The 17489-nt window shown below is 37.0% G+C and overlaps 1 protein-coding gene across 1 annotated transcript; it reads left to right on the forward strand.

Annotated features, from left to right (window-relative positions):
* Positions 1–7241: 7241 nt before the first annotated feature.
* Positions 7242–10688, forward strand: LOC112792561 (uncharacterized). The gene is made up of 6 exons (XM_025835841.2): positions 7242–7487; positions 7589–7725; positions 8282–8634; positions 8977–9073; positions 9157–9438; positions 9554–10688. The coding sequence occupies exons 1-6, from the start codon at positions 7352–7354 to the stop codon at positions 10541–10543; spliced, it is 1995 nt and encodes a 664-aa protein (XP_025691626.1). The 5' UTR covers positions 7242–7351; the 3' UTR covers positions 10544–10688.
* The last annotated feature ends 6801 nt before the right edge of the window (positions 10689–17489 follow it).

Raw genomic sequence — 17489 nt, forward strand, 5'->3', positions numbered from 1 at the left:
ATAAACATAATCCAATCAAATTAAACAATAAAATTTAAAATAATATTTGTTCCGTCCTGGAGGAGCCGAGGTCTGCTGCTTTCAGTTGAGCACCTGGGTCCTTGATCGAGCTAAAGGTCGTCCAAGTATCACGGTGCGGCTCTAACCTCGGTTTTCTGGAATACGGCGGCGGGAGCACCTGCACAAAGCACTCCGACGCTCAAGTAAGTATATGAGTTATAAGAGAATAAGAATAATATATGAGAATGAGTTCTGTAACCTGCTTTTTGTGGTTGGGTTAGGTTTGGTTTTATAGGCGTGTGGTGTGTTAGTTTGTTTCGAAATGTCAGGTGAGTGCTGTTATTGATATCTTTGACCTGTGCAGAGGCGTGATTGAATTTGAGGGAGTGAGTTCCGTGATTGTGGGTGACGTTGCTGACTTGTTCGCGTTTTAGTTGGAGGTTTTTATGCTTTTGTTCGGTTTATCCGAGTCTTTAGGTTGGTAATCAATTTTGAGTTTATCTCCGAGTTTGGTGGTGTACACGTCATAGCCCCCAAGTTCGGCTAGTGTTGTATGTGAGAACAGTGGGCGAACTTTAGTTGATTTGTTGCTGACTTCGTTTTTTGGCTTAATAACTTTTTGTTGCTGCTGGGCCTCCGTGGCCCATTTAAAGGAATTTGAAAGGAAATTGGAATGACTCTTTGGTTATTCTCGTGACTCATTTAATGTGCCATTATGTGGATTGGTTCCCCACGTTGACGGTAGTTATTGACTAAGGTTTCCACTAATTTAGTGGGCTTTGTAATAATAGCTGCACTTCGCTTCGAGACTTTACATTTTGCTGCTATATTTCTTTTTTACAGTTTACCCTCCCTCATGTCTTCGCAAGGTTAGTGTTTTTCTTCATTTACTTTTTGTTATTACTGCTATGGCGAGAGAGAAGTTGAAAGTGGTTGAGGAGAGGGAAGACGACCCGTATCATTGGGTCCATGACGACGTTAAGACTCGTTCTTCCTCGTTTACCATTGCGGAGTCCATATCTGATTTGGGTAGTTTGACTGTTGTTAGGGTTGGTTCTGCTGTTGCTGTCGAGCTTCTCCCTTGTTCTGATACTGATAGGGTTTGTGAGAGGAGGGGCGATTGGGGGTATTTCTATATGTATACCCCCCTGTATCTTTGAACTTGGTGTGAGATTTCCCTTTACTTCTTTCGAGTGTGACGTTTTTACGCAGCTCAACTACGCGCTTTCGCAACTTCACCCAAATTCGTGGGCGTTTCTTCGTGCCTTTGAGTGTTTGATGTTGGTAAGCCCCCATTCCGAGTACTTTTGATATTCGGAATGGGCCTTCCCAGTTTGCGGCTAGCTTGCCGTGTGAATGAGGTCGTCTAGCTTCTTCTGTTCGTCTGAGGACTAGATCGCCTTCCGAGAAGATCCTCGGCACAACCTTTTTGTTGTGCTTCTTTTCTGCCAGTTGTTTCTGGGCTCTTTGTTTGATGGCAGCGATTTCCCTATCTTCCTCGGCTAGGTCAAGCTCGGCATTTATGGCTCTTATGTTATATTGCTCGTCATATAGCTCGGCTCTTAGCGTTGGGATTCCGATTTCTACAGGGATTAATGCTTCCGAACCATAGACTAGTCTGAAGGGTGTCTCGCCCGTGGTGTTTTGTACTGTGGTGTTGTAGCTCCATAATATTTCCGGTATTAGCTCGGCCCACTTGCCCTTCGCGTTATCGAGCTTTTTCTTGATCGCCTGTAACACAACTCGGTTAGCAGCTTCGGCCTGCCCATTGGTTTGTGGGTGTTCGACCGAGCTAAAATGATGTTGTATATTAAAATTTCTTAAAATGAGCCGAGCTTATTATCTGTAAATTGTCTACCATTGTCTGATATTATTTCCTTTGGTATTCCAAATTGGCATATTATGTTTTTCCATATAAAAGATCGTACCTTTTTAGCTGTTATTCTTGCTAAGGGTTGTGCTTCTATCCATTTTGAGAAGTAGTCTATTGATACTAAAAGAAATTTTACCTGTCCTGGTGCTATTGGAAATGGGTCGAGGATGTCGAGTCCCCATTTGTGAAAAGGCCAGCTTACCTCTATGCTGTGCAATACCTCGGCCGGTTTTGTGGAGAGGGCTTCGTGTTTCTGGCATTTGTCACATGCCTTGACTTTTGCTAAGCAGTCTCTCTTCATGGTCGGCCAGTAGTATCATGTCCTAGCTATTTTTGCAGCGAGAGCTCGTCCTCCTATGTGATTTCGGCATACACCCTCATGAATTTCGTCCATCACCTCTCTTGCTTCATCTTTGCTTAAGCATTTTAGCAATGGTTGTGAAAAACCGCGCCTGTATAGCTCTCCTGCTATCTTTGTATAGAAGCTCACTTTACGTCTGAACTGTTGTTGGTTGGGCTCGGCACTGGGTATGGTACCTGTATTTATGTACTCCAAAAAAGGTGTTCTCTAATCATGGAGGCGGTTAATGTTTTCTATGTATAATAGTTCAGTGCTGGGTTTTGTGAGTGTGAGTTGTGATAATGCCTATGTTTGTGTATCTGCCCTAGTGGCGGCAAGTTTGGATAATATGTCTGCCCTAACATTTTGTTCTCTATGCACATGCAGTATAGTAAATGAGCTAAATTTTGAAATGAGATCATTTGCTATGAGCCAGGATTGTTCTAGCGAAGGATCTTTTACCTAGAATTCACCTCGGATCTGTTGGACCACCAGGAGGGAGTCGCAATGTGCTATCAGGCATTTACTTGGTGGCTTAGGGCGAGCTTGAGTCCTGCTACGATGGCCTCATACTCGGCCTGGTTGTTGCTTGCTGAGAAATGGAATTGGAGGGCTTGTTCGGCTCTTACCTCGTCACCTTCTTTTAGGATTATTCCGGCCCCACTTCCTTCTCGGTTTGATACTCCGTCCACATGTAACTCCCATGTTTTGTTATGTTCGTCAGGTGTCAATTCCATGATGAAATCGGCGAGGATCTGTGCTTTCAGGGGCGATCTAGGTTGAAACTGAATGTCGAATTCTGAAAGCTCGATCGACCATTTGGTCAGGCGTCCGGCCAGTTCTGGTTTTGTTAATATTTGCCTTAATGGGTGGTTTGTCCTTACCACTATCGTTTGGCTTTGGAAATAGTGCCTTAGTCTTCTTGCTGTGATCACGAGTGTTAAGGCTAGCTGTTCTATCCTCGGATATCTTTGTTCTGTCGGCTGCATGACTCTGCTGACGAAGTATACTGGCTGTTGTGTCTTTCCTGTCTCAATGACGAGAGCCGAGCTTATAGAATGATTGGAAACGGACAAATACAGATATAGAGGTTTACCAACTATAGGTCTCTCTAGCACGGGTGGTGATGATAAGATGGTTTTAAGCTCGTCAAATGCCTTCTCGCATTCTGCTGTCCATTGGAATTTTTTATCTTTTAAGATCGTCTGGAAAAATAGGTAAGATCGGCTTGATACCGCTGGTAAGAATTGAGAAAGTGCGGCTACCCTTCCTGCTAATTGTTGCACTTCTTTCATCACTTTAGGGCTTGCCATGTTGAGTATTGCTTTGCATTTTTCAGGGTTCGCTTCAATTCCTTGTGAGGTTAACATAAACCCGAGGAATTTGCCTCCTTGAACTCCAAAGGCGCATTTTTCCGGGTTGAGCCTCATATTGTATGATCGAATCTGTTCGAATATTTCCTTGAGATCGTCACAGTGTGACCGCTCTTGGGTGGTCTTGGCTACCATGTCGTCGACATAAATTTCGATGTTCCGACCTATTTGATGTCGGAATACCTTGTCCATCAATCGTTGGTAGGTTGCACCTGCATTCTTTAGGCTAAATGGCATAACTCTATAGCAGAAATTACCATGTTCAGTTATAAATGCAGTCTTGCTTTGATCTTCTGGATGCATAAGGATCTGGTTGTATCCAGAGTATGCATCCATGAAGCTCAAGCTTTTGAAATCTGATGCATTGTCTACGAGTTTATCGATGCATGGTAAAGGATAAGCATCTTTAGGGCATGCCTTGTTCAAGTCTGTAAAGTCGACGCACATACGCCACTTACCTGAATTTTTCCTTACCATTACTACGTTTGAGAGCCATGTGGTGAAGCGGATTTCTTTGATGAAGTTGGCTTTAAGGAGTTTCTCTGTCTCTTCTAAGGCTGCCTTTGATTTTTCCGCCCCAAGGTTTCTCTTCTTCTGAGCTATAGGTCGGCTTGTCCTGTTGGTGGCCAATTTATGGCAGATTACGTCTGGGCTTATACCGGGCATGTCTGCCGGTGTCCAGGTGAACAGGTTGGCGTTTGTTTACAATAATTTTATCAGTTTCGACCTTTGTTGTCCTTGTAGTGCTTGGCCGATGTATGTTACCTGTTCCGGTATATGGGTCAGTTGGATCTTCTGGAGCTCGTCTGCTGGTTGAGGTCTTTCTTGTGTGTCCCCTCGAGGATCAAGTTCGGCCAAGGACAAGACTTCTGTGCCATGTATTGATTGGACTTCACGTTGTTTCAGGCTTGTGTCCGATCTTTTTAGGCTCGCATTATAGCACTGCCGAGCTTGTTGGCGGTCAGAATGTATTGTCACTATCTTGCCGCCCTGTGCCTGAAATTTAACACATAGATGATAAGTAGATATGACTGCTCTGAACATGTTCAGAGTAGGTCTTCCGAGAATAATGTTATAAAGACTAGGGCAGTCAACTATTAGGTATTGTATGTCCAAGGTTCTTGACAACGGGTCATTTCCCATTGTGGTCCTTAGCCATATATAGCCCTTGATCGGCACTCTTTCTCTAGAGAATCCTACTAATTCTCCAGATAAGGGTTGCATTAGTTTTTCAGATAGATTCATTTTTGAAAAAGTAGAGTAAAACAGGACATCTGCACTACTACCTGGGTCCAAAAGGACTTTTCTTACCAGAAGGTCGCCTGTTTGAATGGAAATTACTACCGGGTCGTCTGTGTGAGGGGCGGCCGAGCATATATCAGCTTGGTTAAAAGTGATTTCTAGGTCCTACATATCTTTGTTGTTTGGCGGTGTTGTTCCTTCGATTGCTAGCATTGCACGGTAACTTCGCTTCTGTGCTGAGGTTGTTTTGCCGCCTCCTGCGAATCCCCCAGATATGCAGTTTATAACCCCTTTAGGTGGGTTGTTGTTCAGCCATTTGTTGGTATCTTTGTCTGCCGAGGCTTGCTGGCGTTCCTCTCTGTTTCTGTCGCTCTCTTTGTACTTCCGTCCTTCGATGTACTTATCCAATAGGCCCTGCCGAGCTAACTTTTCTAGGAGGCCTTTAGCTATTATGCACTCGTCGGTGGTGTGACCATACTTTTGGTGGAAAGCACAGTGTTTGTTTTTGTCGACGAATCGCTGATCTTGATAGCTCTCGGCCCTTGTTGGTGGCTTGATAATCTTGGCGTTGAGTATCTCTTTGATTATCTTTTCTCTTTTCGTATTAAACCTGGTGTAGTTGTCAAATTTTGGGGTGAGTTTGAATGGCTTGCCTAGATCTTTAGTGCTCCCCGATCTGGATGTTCTGTCGCCTTCCCTCCTTGGTCTTCTTTCGGTTTTGTCGGCCTCGCGGAGTTCTTCAATCTCCATTTGTCCTGCTGCTCTCTCTCGAAACTCTTCCAATGTCTTTGGTTTTGTAACTGCGATTATTTCTCTGAATTTTCCAGGTCGGAGGCCGGCTTTGAGGGCATGTAGGTGGACAGCCGGGTTGAGATCGGGTATTTCCATGGTGGCATCTGTGAATCTGGTCATATAATCCTTCAGGCTCTCTTGTGGACCCTGACGGATGGTGCTGAGATGATCCGATCCGTGCCGCTGCAAAATAATCGATAAAAGACCTTGCTAATTCCTCGAACGAAGCAATTGATCCTGCAGGTAATTTCGAAAACCAGAGCAAAGCAGCTCCGTCAAGGTAAGTAGGGAAAGCTCTGCAAAGCACATGATCGTTGTTAGGTCCGTTAAAAAAATCATAGATTGAAATTTTTTAATGTGAGCCCGGGGGTCACCAATCCCCTTGTATGGCTCAAGAGAGGAAGGGAGTGTGAAATGCTTTGGCATTTGATAATTCGTGATTTCCTCAGAGAAGGGGTTGTCCAAGGTCAGCTTTTCCTTGGGGGGATTGACACCTATTAGATAGGTACCGCCTTGGGTTGAGCTTTGAGAGTTGCCCTCCTCTCGCTTGCTGTTCCGGGATGATAGCTCTGCTAGTCTCTTGACTTCCGCTTACAATTCAGCCATCTGGGTCATGAGTTCAGCCTGACTGAGTTGATGAACTCTATTGTCAGCCATGTCGGAAGGTTGATAAACCCTGCGTAAAAGAAGAAAGCAAAGTGTAATATGAAAATAGAGTGGGGTTAGATATCGGGCCCTACGGTGGGCGCCAAATGTTCCGTCCTGGAGGAGCCGAGGTCTGCTGCTTTCAGTTGAGCACCTGGGTCCTTGATCGAGCTAAAGGTCGTCCAAGTATCACGGTGTGGCTCTAACCTCGATTTTCTGGAACACGGCGGCGGGAGCACCTGCATAAAGCACTCCGACACTCAAGTAAGTATATGAGTTATAAGAGAATAAGAATAATATATGAGAATGAGTTCTGTAACCTGCTTTTTGTGGTTGGGTTAGGTTTAGTTTTATAGGCGTGTGGTGTGTTAGTTTGTTTCGAAATGTCAGGTGAGTGCTGTTACTGATATCTTTAACCTGTGCAGAGGCGTGATTGAATTTGAGGGAGTGAGTTCCGTGATTGTGGGTGACGCTGCTGACTTGTTCGCGTTTTAGTTGGAGGTTTTTATGCTTTTGTTCGGTTTATCCGAGTCTTTAGGTTGGTAATCAATTTTGAGTTTATCTCCGAGTTTGGTGGTGTACACGTCAATATTAATTATAACTGATTTTAATTATGTTAGATAAATCTGATTGGATTTGATTAAAAAAAAAATTTGAATATATAATATTATTTAATTATAAAATAATTAATTTAAATTAGTTAAATAATTAGTTCATTTAGTATCTATCTCTCAGTTTCTGTCTCTCTACCAAACGCTACCGTAACTCATTTAAATAAGTGATTGACTAACAATAAATCTTTTAAATGAAAATAAAAATATTCTTTAACTTCCGAATTTAAGGATAAAAAAATTAATAACAACGATCTTTAAAAATAAAAATGTTAACAAAATCTTTAAAAATAAAAAAAGTTACTATTGTATTTAAATTCTTTTGTTAAGAAATTAAATAATTTCAACCCGAACCGACCCATATAGAGATACACAAGCCGAGCTGAAGTTGGAAGGCTAAGCTCCTGTTCCACCCAAAGTCCCAAACACTATGCAGATAAAATCAACAGCCAAGGCAGCGGCGTGATTCTAACCCATGGCTCCGAAGGCAAAACCCGTCGTCGCTGCTGCGGCGTCTCAGCCTCCTCCTCCCCTGGAAGATCTGTTCACCGCCCTCGACAGGCACATCAACTCCTTCTCCTTCGACAATGCCGTCAAACTCGCAGATCAGAGTCCGTTCCGTTTCCACTCTTGTTCAACTTACGCCTCTTTCGTTCTTCCTTTTTGCTTCTGTATTTTCCCTAATCTGTGTTGCTGTTTTGATCATTGGCAGTTTTGGCGGTTGCACCCGCTGATGAAGACGCCCTCCGATGCAAGGTCGTGGCGCTCATCAAGGACGACCGCCTCGACCTCGCACTCTCCGCCATTCGATCTTCTCGCATCCATCTCCCTGATTTCGATTTCCTTAAGGTTCCTACTTTTCTACTTCGTTCCTTATTTCAAGTTTGGCTGAGAGATATAATTGCTCAAAGATTGTAAGTTCTAGGATGTGTAATTTTTAGTGGGTAAGGTTTGAATTAGGCGAAGACTGGAATTCTGAATTGAAGGATAAAGTGAGATAGGGAGAAAGAAAAAATGAGGGTGCTTATGAACTCTTTTTGGATTGGAATTCTTTTTAGAGGAATGCTATATGGCAAGCAAATATGATATTTTTTGCTGGCACTAGGCTAGCAATAATTTGCACCCGTATTTACAAGAATTTTGCACACAAGAACATATAGTTTGCACCTATATTTACGGGTTGCACACATGCACCCACATTTTTTCAGAATTTACACACATGAATTAATAAAATGTATTTGTTAAAGACAATTTAATGTCTGAGTTGGTCAAATGATGACCAAATATACTAAAAATTGCTAGCCTCCAAGAGTTTCTCTTCTTTTTATACATTTTTACATGATCTTAATCGAATATGTAAATACTCACATTGAGGATTGTATTTTCCTTTGCTATTTCTAAATAGGCATACTGCTTATACAGACAAAACAAGTTGAATGAAGCTTTGGAGTCTTTGAAAACACAAGAGAGAACAACTGAAACTATGCTTTTGGAAGCTCAGATTTTGTACCGTCTTGGGAAGATGGATGCTTGCCTGGATATCTACCAGAAGCTCCAAAATTCCAAGATTGATAACTTGGAAATAAATTGTGTTGCCAGCCTAGTTATGGGCGGGAGGTCATCCGAAGTTCAAGGACTTCTGGATTCACTTCGGGTTAAAGCAACAAGTAGCTTTGAATTGGCATACAATACTGCTTGTTCTTTAATTGAAAGGAAGAAGTACACAGATGCAGAACAACTCCTGTTGTCAGGCCGAAGGTGATATTATCTTTTCTTTTCCCCAGTTAGGTATTTAAAACAACATTGATTATATCTTTATTGAATCCCTTTTGGAGGGCATTGTGCAACAGTAATATTTTCAATTTAGAGTTGCAGTATATACTGAGTAGTCAGTAGCTAGGCATAGGAAATGAAGCTCAAATGGATTATATGGTTTGATTGTTTTAGTTTTTTCTTTGATCGGATCTTTGTTTTTACGCTTCAGATACTGGTGTTTTGTTTGATAGATTATGACCTATTAACAAAAGCTTATTTACTGGGGAATTATCCAAGAGTAACATATACTTATCTAGTTATCTTTGTTAATGTATATTGGATCAGAATTGGTCAAGAGGTCCTGATGGAAGACAATTTGCCTGATGATGAGATAGAAAGTGAATTGGCTCCTCTAGCTGTACAATTGGCCTATGTCCAGCAGGTAAAAAGTGAATGATTTTGCAGTTTTCAAGCATACGTTGCTGTTGAACTAGCCAGGAATATTAATTATTCATTGATAAACAGCTTCTTGGGTGTAAACAAGATGCTATTGAAGCTTATATAGACATCATTAAACGAGATATGGCTGATGAATCATCAATTGCAGTGGCAGTGAACAATCTTGTTTCACTGAGAGGTCCAAAAGATGTTTCTGATAGCCTAAGGAAACTTGATCGGCTCAAAGACAAAGAGGCACAGAACTTTCGGCTAGCTAGTGAACTAGACTTGAAACTTCCAGCAAAAGAAAAGGAAGCAATATATGCAAATAGGGTCCTTTTACTTCTTCATGCCAATAAGATGGACCAGGTCTTTCATCTCTCTGTCTTGTCTTCTCCTCCATGAATCATCAATTATTAGTATTTAGCTTTAAACTTTTGCAAGGGAGCATACTCTATACATTATGTACTATCAAAATTTACAGGGCCGAGAACTTGTTTCCAGATTGCCAGACATGTTTCCAGAAAGTGTGATACCTATATTGCTGCAAGCTGCTGTCCTAGTTAGAGAGAACAAAGCTGGAAAGGCGGAGGAATTATTAGCACAGTTTGCTGGGAAGTACCCTGAGAAGTCCAAGGTTGTTCATTTGGCCAGGGCTCAGGTGGCTGCTGCTGCTGGTCACCCACATATTGCAGCTGATTCCGTGGCTAAGATATCAGATATCCAACACATGCCTGCTACTGTTGCCACCCTTGTCTCTTTAAAAGAACGCGCTGGTGACATTGAGGGTGCAGCTGCTGTGCTTGATTCTGCTATCAAATGGTGGTCTAATGCTATGACTGAGGACAATAAGCTTAATATTATAATGCAAGAGGCTGCTTCATTCAAGATCAGGCATGGCAAGGAAGATGATGCTGCTAAACTCTATGAGGAGCTAGTTAAAAGCCAAGGAGGCATAGAAGCACTGGTTGGGCTGGTAACAACAGTTGCACGCACAGATGTCGATAAGGCAGAACTTTATGAAAAGCAACTGAAGGCCTTACCTGGTTTAAAGGGGATCGATGTGGACAGCTTGGAGCGAACTTCTGGAGTGAAACAGGTTGATGGTCCTGCTCATGTTGGGGTCACTGAATCACATGAGGAAGGAAAGAATAAGACAAAAGCTAAGAAAAAGAGAAAGAGAAAACCAAGGTATCCGAAAGGGTTTGACCCTGCAAACCCAGGTCCTCCCCCGGATCCTGAAAGGTGGCTCCCCAGGCGGGAGAGATCAACCTATAGGCCCAAGAGGAAGGACAAAAAAGCTGCTCAAGTTAGAGGCGCTCAGGGTGCTGTAGTCCGAGAAAAGCAGGATGTTGGTACTTCTTCCAACAACTCTAATCCAAAATCAAACCTGGCTGCTGCCTCTAAAGGAAGTAGTGGAGCTTGTCAGCAAAGCAAGCCTTCGTCCAAGTCAAGAAAGAAGTCAAGGAATTAACTAGAACTTTAACTAGAATTCGTCTTTTTTTCCTGAATTTTATTTATTTACAATAATGCTACTTTCAATGCCTAAGCTGAGAATATTATTTGGGTTCAGTTTCAAAACCGTAAGTTTTGGTTCAAGCATATCTTCTTTTGGCATATGTCCATGTGCAAGTTAGTCATTCATAGTTTGTTGCTTAATTTTGTTGGTATGAGAAATTCTTCTGGTAATTTCAACTCGTTGCAGAGATTATTCTAAGATATTCCCCAAATGATTATTTTAGGATTGAACTTTAAACACTCTGATCAAAATTTAAAATGATTATAGCCGACTTCTACTTTGATAAATCACTTTGGATTTTGTTGCTTAGCTCTTGTGATGATTCCATCTGTATGGTTGTTTTTATTAATGTGGCTTTGAAATGGAGCTTGATGAACTGTTTGCTTAGACTCTTCCAGGTTTACAAACCTTTATATGAAATTATGAATGGCAGGACCAACAATCAGAATTTAAATGTTTTTTTAAGGAGGAAAAAAAACTAAAAATTGTATTAGTCTTTTTTTTTTTTGGTCTTAACTCTTTTTCTTGTGATCTTAACTCTTGAGCATTAGTCTTTATATTAATTAATAAATTGACATTGCTTTAACTTGTATAATACAAGGAAACCGCTATATACGCGTGGAGGTTCCAAATAATACTATCAGCAATTCAGCTTCTGTGCATATATTTTTCACAGCCTAAATAAGTAGGATAATAAAACAATCACCTTTAGGTTTTTCCCACATCATCATAAGCAAGATAACGAAACAATCACCTCTACACTTATTAAGTATTTATTTTGTGCATTGCCTCGTCGTTTACGTTGAAATTTAATGAATTTAGATCAATAAGAAAGAGAGTGACAATTTTTTTAAGGCTTATAATGTGTAACAAGCAACAAGAAAACAGGAGGAAAAAAACAGCTCAACAACAAAAGGAAATTACAATTTCCACGAAAAGTAGTATATTACTAAAAAATAAAATAAATGTTGACTTCTAATTTCTATGGCGTTTACAGGTCTTTATCAGTTTATCCTCTTTCCTCGCTCGTGGGATGACATTTAATTTGTCTTAACTTTTATTTATTCATTTATTTAAAATAGGTTTATGTATCTTATACTCTAAAAACATATATTAAGATTATAAATTAAAAAAATTTATTAGAAATACAAAAAAATTAAATTTTTAATGTATTTATTTTATATTTATTAAATAAAAAAATTTAAAATTTTCTACCAATGATACGTTTATCATGTACCCTTAATAAAGCACATATTAGTTAAACTCATTTAAACTTGTCTTATTCATGTTGGGTTGTTATTTAAATAATTAATATATTAATCTTATAATCGCTGAGTTACTAGGCTATGCAACCAAAGATGAATTTTCAGTGTTCGTGCTACCCAGCTGATTATCGAATGTGTGTTGACTGTTGACTACTTGGAGCACAAGGATCTTCAAATATTCTCATGTCTGAGACTTTGGTTGCGAGAAAATAATGGTTTTTTATTTCAATTCATTTACATAATTGCTTAACGCGTATCGTCTATAAAACTGTTCAATTATTTAAGGTCAGTTTGAATTAACTTTAAAAAAAATAAATATTTTTTAATTTTATAAAAAGATATTCTTTTAATAAATAAAAATTATTTTATATTTAAATATATTTTTTAAAAGGTTTTTAAGTACTAAAAATGTTTTTTATTTTTAATCTTTTTAAAAGTAGGATATTATTAGTTTTTTAAAAAATAAATAATTTAATTTTTTTAATAAAAATATATTTTTTAAAAAAGATACATCTAAATAAATTTTAAAAAATTAAATAAAAATATTTTACTTTTAAAAATATTCTTTATTAAAAAAATCAACTTAAACCAACATGTAATCTACTTAGTTAGTCTGCTGTTTTTCTTCCACGACTATCTCGTTATATGATTATTTTTTAAAAAAAAATGTAATTACACTCTAAAAATTGAAGCCAACCAAACCAGTGTTTGAGGAGAAGGTATGGGTCAAAGTATAATATACACGAACCCCAATACCTCAGAGTTTCACCCAATTTCTTGTTTGCTAGTACCATTTTTTTATGAATTGCATGCCCACTCAACTCTTGTCTCTTTTAAGTGTTTGTTTTTTAAAACAAGATAAGAGAATATATTAAAAATAAGATATAAAAAATAAAAATATAAAAATTTTGTATTTAAAAATTTTTAAAAATATATAATAATAAAAAATATATTTTAAAAAAATTAATAAAAATAATAAAAAATTTATTTTTTTATTTATAATTTTTGTCATAATAAATATAAAATACATTAATTTAATATTTTTAAATAAAATATTTTTATTCATATATTTATTAAATATAATTTAATATCTCTATATTTATATCTCTCCTCCCAATAAACAAACTTCCTTAATCTTGACCACGAAGCCATCCTAACCAAGCAGAAAGAATGAACCACGGGTGGTTGAACGTTGAAATCTAAATCTAGAACTTTAGTTTATCATCACATTATTAGTATTACCATTACTTTACTATGATTTTAAGAATGTGTATAAAAAACTTTTAGTTAAATAATATTAACTCATTTATTTTGTAAAATTATTATTTTTTAACTCTCATCTTTAGAGGATTTATGATTTTGGATTAGGTTTTAAGATTTAAAATTTAATATTTATGATTTATAATTTATTATTAGAAAAAGAAAAATTGGCTAAAATTGACAAAAGAAATTAATTTTTTAATAAAATCTTATTTTAATTAGTGTATTAAAAGACATAAATATTGACATATTTATTCACTCGTGATTTTTCTAATTCAATATATATGTAATGATACAATAATAAATGCATTAGTCAAAATAAAATATTTTAATTTTTTTTAATTAGTAATTTTGATAACTAATTTAAGTTGGTGAAATGACCAACTCATTCGTTTATTTAAATAAGTATTAGGGGTTTGAATCTCACATTATATATATAGTAATTTATTGATTAATAACTAAGCATAAGTTCAGAAATCAAATTTAATATTATCTAGTAAAAAATTATGCTTGATGTAATAATTGAGATAATCCGCTTTCTGGTTTCTACCGACATTTAAATAAAAAAATATGTATGCACATTTAATTAGATATTTGAGTAAAGTGATAATTAGATTCTTTAAGATGTTAATTTTGGATTAATTAGTCTTTAAAAAAAAGTATCAATTAGATCTTTTAAAATAGTAAACGGTGAATATATATATTCTTCTGTCAATGAATAGTTATTTACAGTGGTGCATATTTTGTTATTATTATATGAGCAGAAAAATGATGTAGTTTTAAACAGTGAAACATTTATTATTTTTTAAGTTTTTATACTCTTTTTGAGCTGTTCTCTATTTATCACAAATCCTATCAAAACAAGTAAAGTTTCATTCTAAAACGTATTATCTACATGACTATATTTTATAGATAGACATGTCAGAGTAATTAATAGTACATATAAGCATCCCTGTTAAGTTTTAGTTGCTGAATTGATAAAAGAATATCATGTGTCTACTGTTTATTATTCTGGAGGATCAAATTGGTATTTTTTTTATTTAGGAATTAATTAATTCAAAGTCAAAATTTTCAAAGACGTAATTATCAGTTTACTCTAGATGTTTTATTTATTATGTTTTTGTATATTGATAATGGTAAGATTCAAATTTAAAATTTATATAAATTCATATTAATCATAGATTTAATTTTAATTTATTGTTAATATAAAACAAATTTGTACATACATGATATATTTAATTACGTATGCTATATCTGCACAAAAAAATTATATTTTATATTAATTATGTGAATTGTTATTTAAATAAAATATTGTTAAAAGGTTGTGTAAAATATTTTAAATTATTAATATATTAAAATTAATTTTTTATTTTATTTCTTAAAATTATTTTATTTTAAAACAATAAATGATAAATTAATTATTTTAACTAATATTAATAATATAATCAAATAACCTATTAGATGTATCAAATTATCGAATATATATTAAATTAAAATATATATTAAAAATAAAATAAAATAAATTATATATATTTATATATAAATACATAATAATTAATTTATTGATTAATTTTTAGTGGATATATAATATTTAATTTCTGTATAAACATAAGTTTACATTGAAACAGTAAATGTGAGAGTCAAGTATTCTATCTAACAACTATAGTTGCACGTTAGCAGGATAGCAGCCACATAAAAACTAAAGTCATAAAATCCATATTCAACTACATTTATTATTAAAGAATCAAATTTAAATTCGTTATACAGTTACATGTCAAAAAAGTTATGCACAATTTCTGTTCATATTCTGGTTTAATTTATAAGTAAGTCTAAAATGAGAAAACTCAACATAATTAAACTTATTCGACTTTATGGAAGTCAGATAGAGTGCGATCCTTCCATACTCAAGTCATAATCAATTTTTATTATTTTTCACCTGTTTTTTAGAAGGAAAATTTCAATAATTCCAAAAAAAATAGTTATCCACCAATAAAAGTAAAATTGCTCTAACAATAATTATTGGCTCAACAACTATAAATATTCTGATACCCTTCAGATATACTTAAGATCCAATCTACTATAAACTTGCTAAAATACATGCTAATTTAAGTATCGAAATCTCTTACAGGTACCAACCTCCACCTCCTCATAAGGAACTCGAACGGCGGCACTTCGACGCTCGTGGAAGTCGGATGCTGTCCTAAAAGGAGTCTGGACCTCACGTCCAAGCCCAAAAACAACCCAGTTTCAGATAACTCTCGGAACATTGGCGCTGTTGGCAGAGACCTAGAAGTCTACACCCTAAGATGGAAAACAATCGGGACGAACACACGGCCTCTGAATCAGAGCCAGAACACCTTGATGAAAACAATGACAACTGAACTAATGTGATACCTCCCCCTCAAAACAGGACCCTTGAAAATCCCGGAGAGGGAACATCAGGAAACCCCCTTCATAGAAGAGTCAACTTAGAAATACACCATCCAAAAGATGATCAAATCCATCCAGTCGAGCTTATGGGATTAGTTCATGGACACCAAGGTCTGTAGAACAACTCAAATAGGAGATAGAAAGGCAAAGAGAAGCTAAGAAAGATCTGAGAAGAGAAGTCAAGCGACGAAGAGAGTTAGAAGAAAAGCTCTTAAAGCTCGAGACCGACTTTAGAAATTGAAATCACCGTATAGACCGAGAAGAAACCCCTTTCTACAGAGAAGATCCCTTCATCGAAAAGATCATGCGGGCTAAAGTCCCTAAAAGCTTTAAAAGTCCAGACATGAGCCTCTATGGTGGAACAACCGATCCGGGACACCATCTAAGCAACTTTAAAAGTCGGATGTATCTAGCTGACGCCTCATATTCAACTTGTTGCAAAGCTTTTCCAACAACTTTCACTAAGTCGACAACGAAGTGGTTCAATAATCTATCACCCAGGTCGGTCACATGTTTTGATGATCTCACAAAAAAACCCTTGCTTGCTTCTCCATCCAAAAGGATAAGGTGAAGCATACACCAAGCCTCTTAGGAGTTAAGCAAGAAGTAGGCAAAACCTTCTGGGACTACATGAAGAGGTTCAACAAAACTTGTTTAGAGATCCAAAATCTACCTACTGAAATAGTGATAATAGGACTAGTCAATGGTCTCAAGGAAGAACCTTTCTCCCAATTTATCTCAAAGCGACACCCGACCTCTTTGAATGAAGTATAGGAGCAAGCTAAAAAATACATCAACATGGAAGAGAATACCCGATTACGAGAGCCTGCTCCTAGACCAAACAATCCCTACCAAGCTCAGGAAAAGGAGAAACAGACAAAGAAAAAAGACAGTTACAACTCAAAAAATCCGAAAGTACCACAACTGCACTCCCTTAAGAGTCTCTCTTATTGATGTATATAGAAAAATCTACCACACTAAGAAACCACCACCTCCTCGTCTAATTAAAAACAAAAAAGGTGGTAGTCGGATAGAATATCGTGGGTATCATAAGCTATATGAGCACTCTACAAATCATTGTTACGACCTAAAAAATGTAATTGAAAAACTAGCTACAGAAGGTCAATTAGAAAAATACTTACTAAAGGTCTGACGATCACGAGAAAAGAAAGCGAGAAAATGAAGAGGCAAGTGGACGAGATCGGTCAGACCCAACTTTGGACCAGCATATCCACATGATAGCTAGAGGATTCGCGGGAGGCGGAATAACCAAGTCATCTCGAAAAAGACATCTAAAAAAGTCTATCAAGTTGGGGATGAAAATGAAATTCCTAACTTACCCACCATCTCCTTCTCAAAAGAAGACGCTCAAGGTATAATGTTGGGACATGATGAACTAGCTGTAATCATAATGATACTTGGCAATGCCTACCTCCATAGGACTTTGGTGGATCAGAAAAGTTCAGCCGACATCTTATTCAAACCCACCTTCGAAAAATTGGGTCTCGAAGAAAAAGAACTGAAAGTGTATCTCAACACACTCTTCAGGTTGGGAGACACTCCCATCCGATCTCTTTGCTTTATTTCATTATACACTACCTTTGGAAAAGGAATGAGATCTCGAACCTTGAGCATTGATTATATAGTGGTCGATGTAGCTTCAGCATACAATGCTTTAATAGGTCGAACAACTTTAAATCGACTTGAAGCCACCCCACATTTTTGTATGAAATTTCCAACTTCTGAGGGAATAGCCACAGTAATGAAAGATCATAAATTAGCAAGGAAGTGTTACAATGAAAGTTTAAACCTACGAGAAAGTACAAAGGAAAAATAAGTAAACACAATTGAGCTCGGAGGTATCCGAATAAAAGAAGAGCTGAGACCACAGCCCAAAGGAAGGATAGAGCAAGTACAGATCGGAGACCATGTTGAAAAACCCACAA

The sequence above is a fragment of the Arachis hypogaea genome, chromosome 13 (genome assembly GCF_003086295.3).
Source record: "Arachis hypogaea cultivar Tifrunner chromosome 13, arahy.Tifrunner.gnm2.J5K5, whole genome shotgun sequence".
Taxonomy (NCBI): Eukaryota; Viridiplantae; Streptophyta; class Magnoliopsida; order Fabales; family Fabaceae; genus Arachis; species Arachis hypogaea.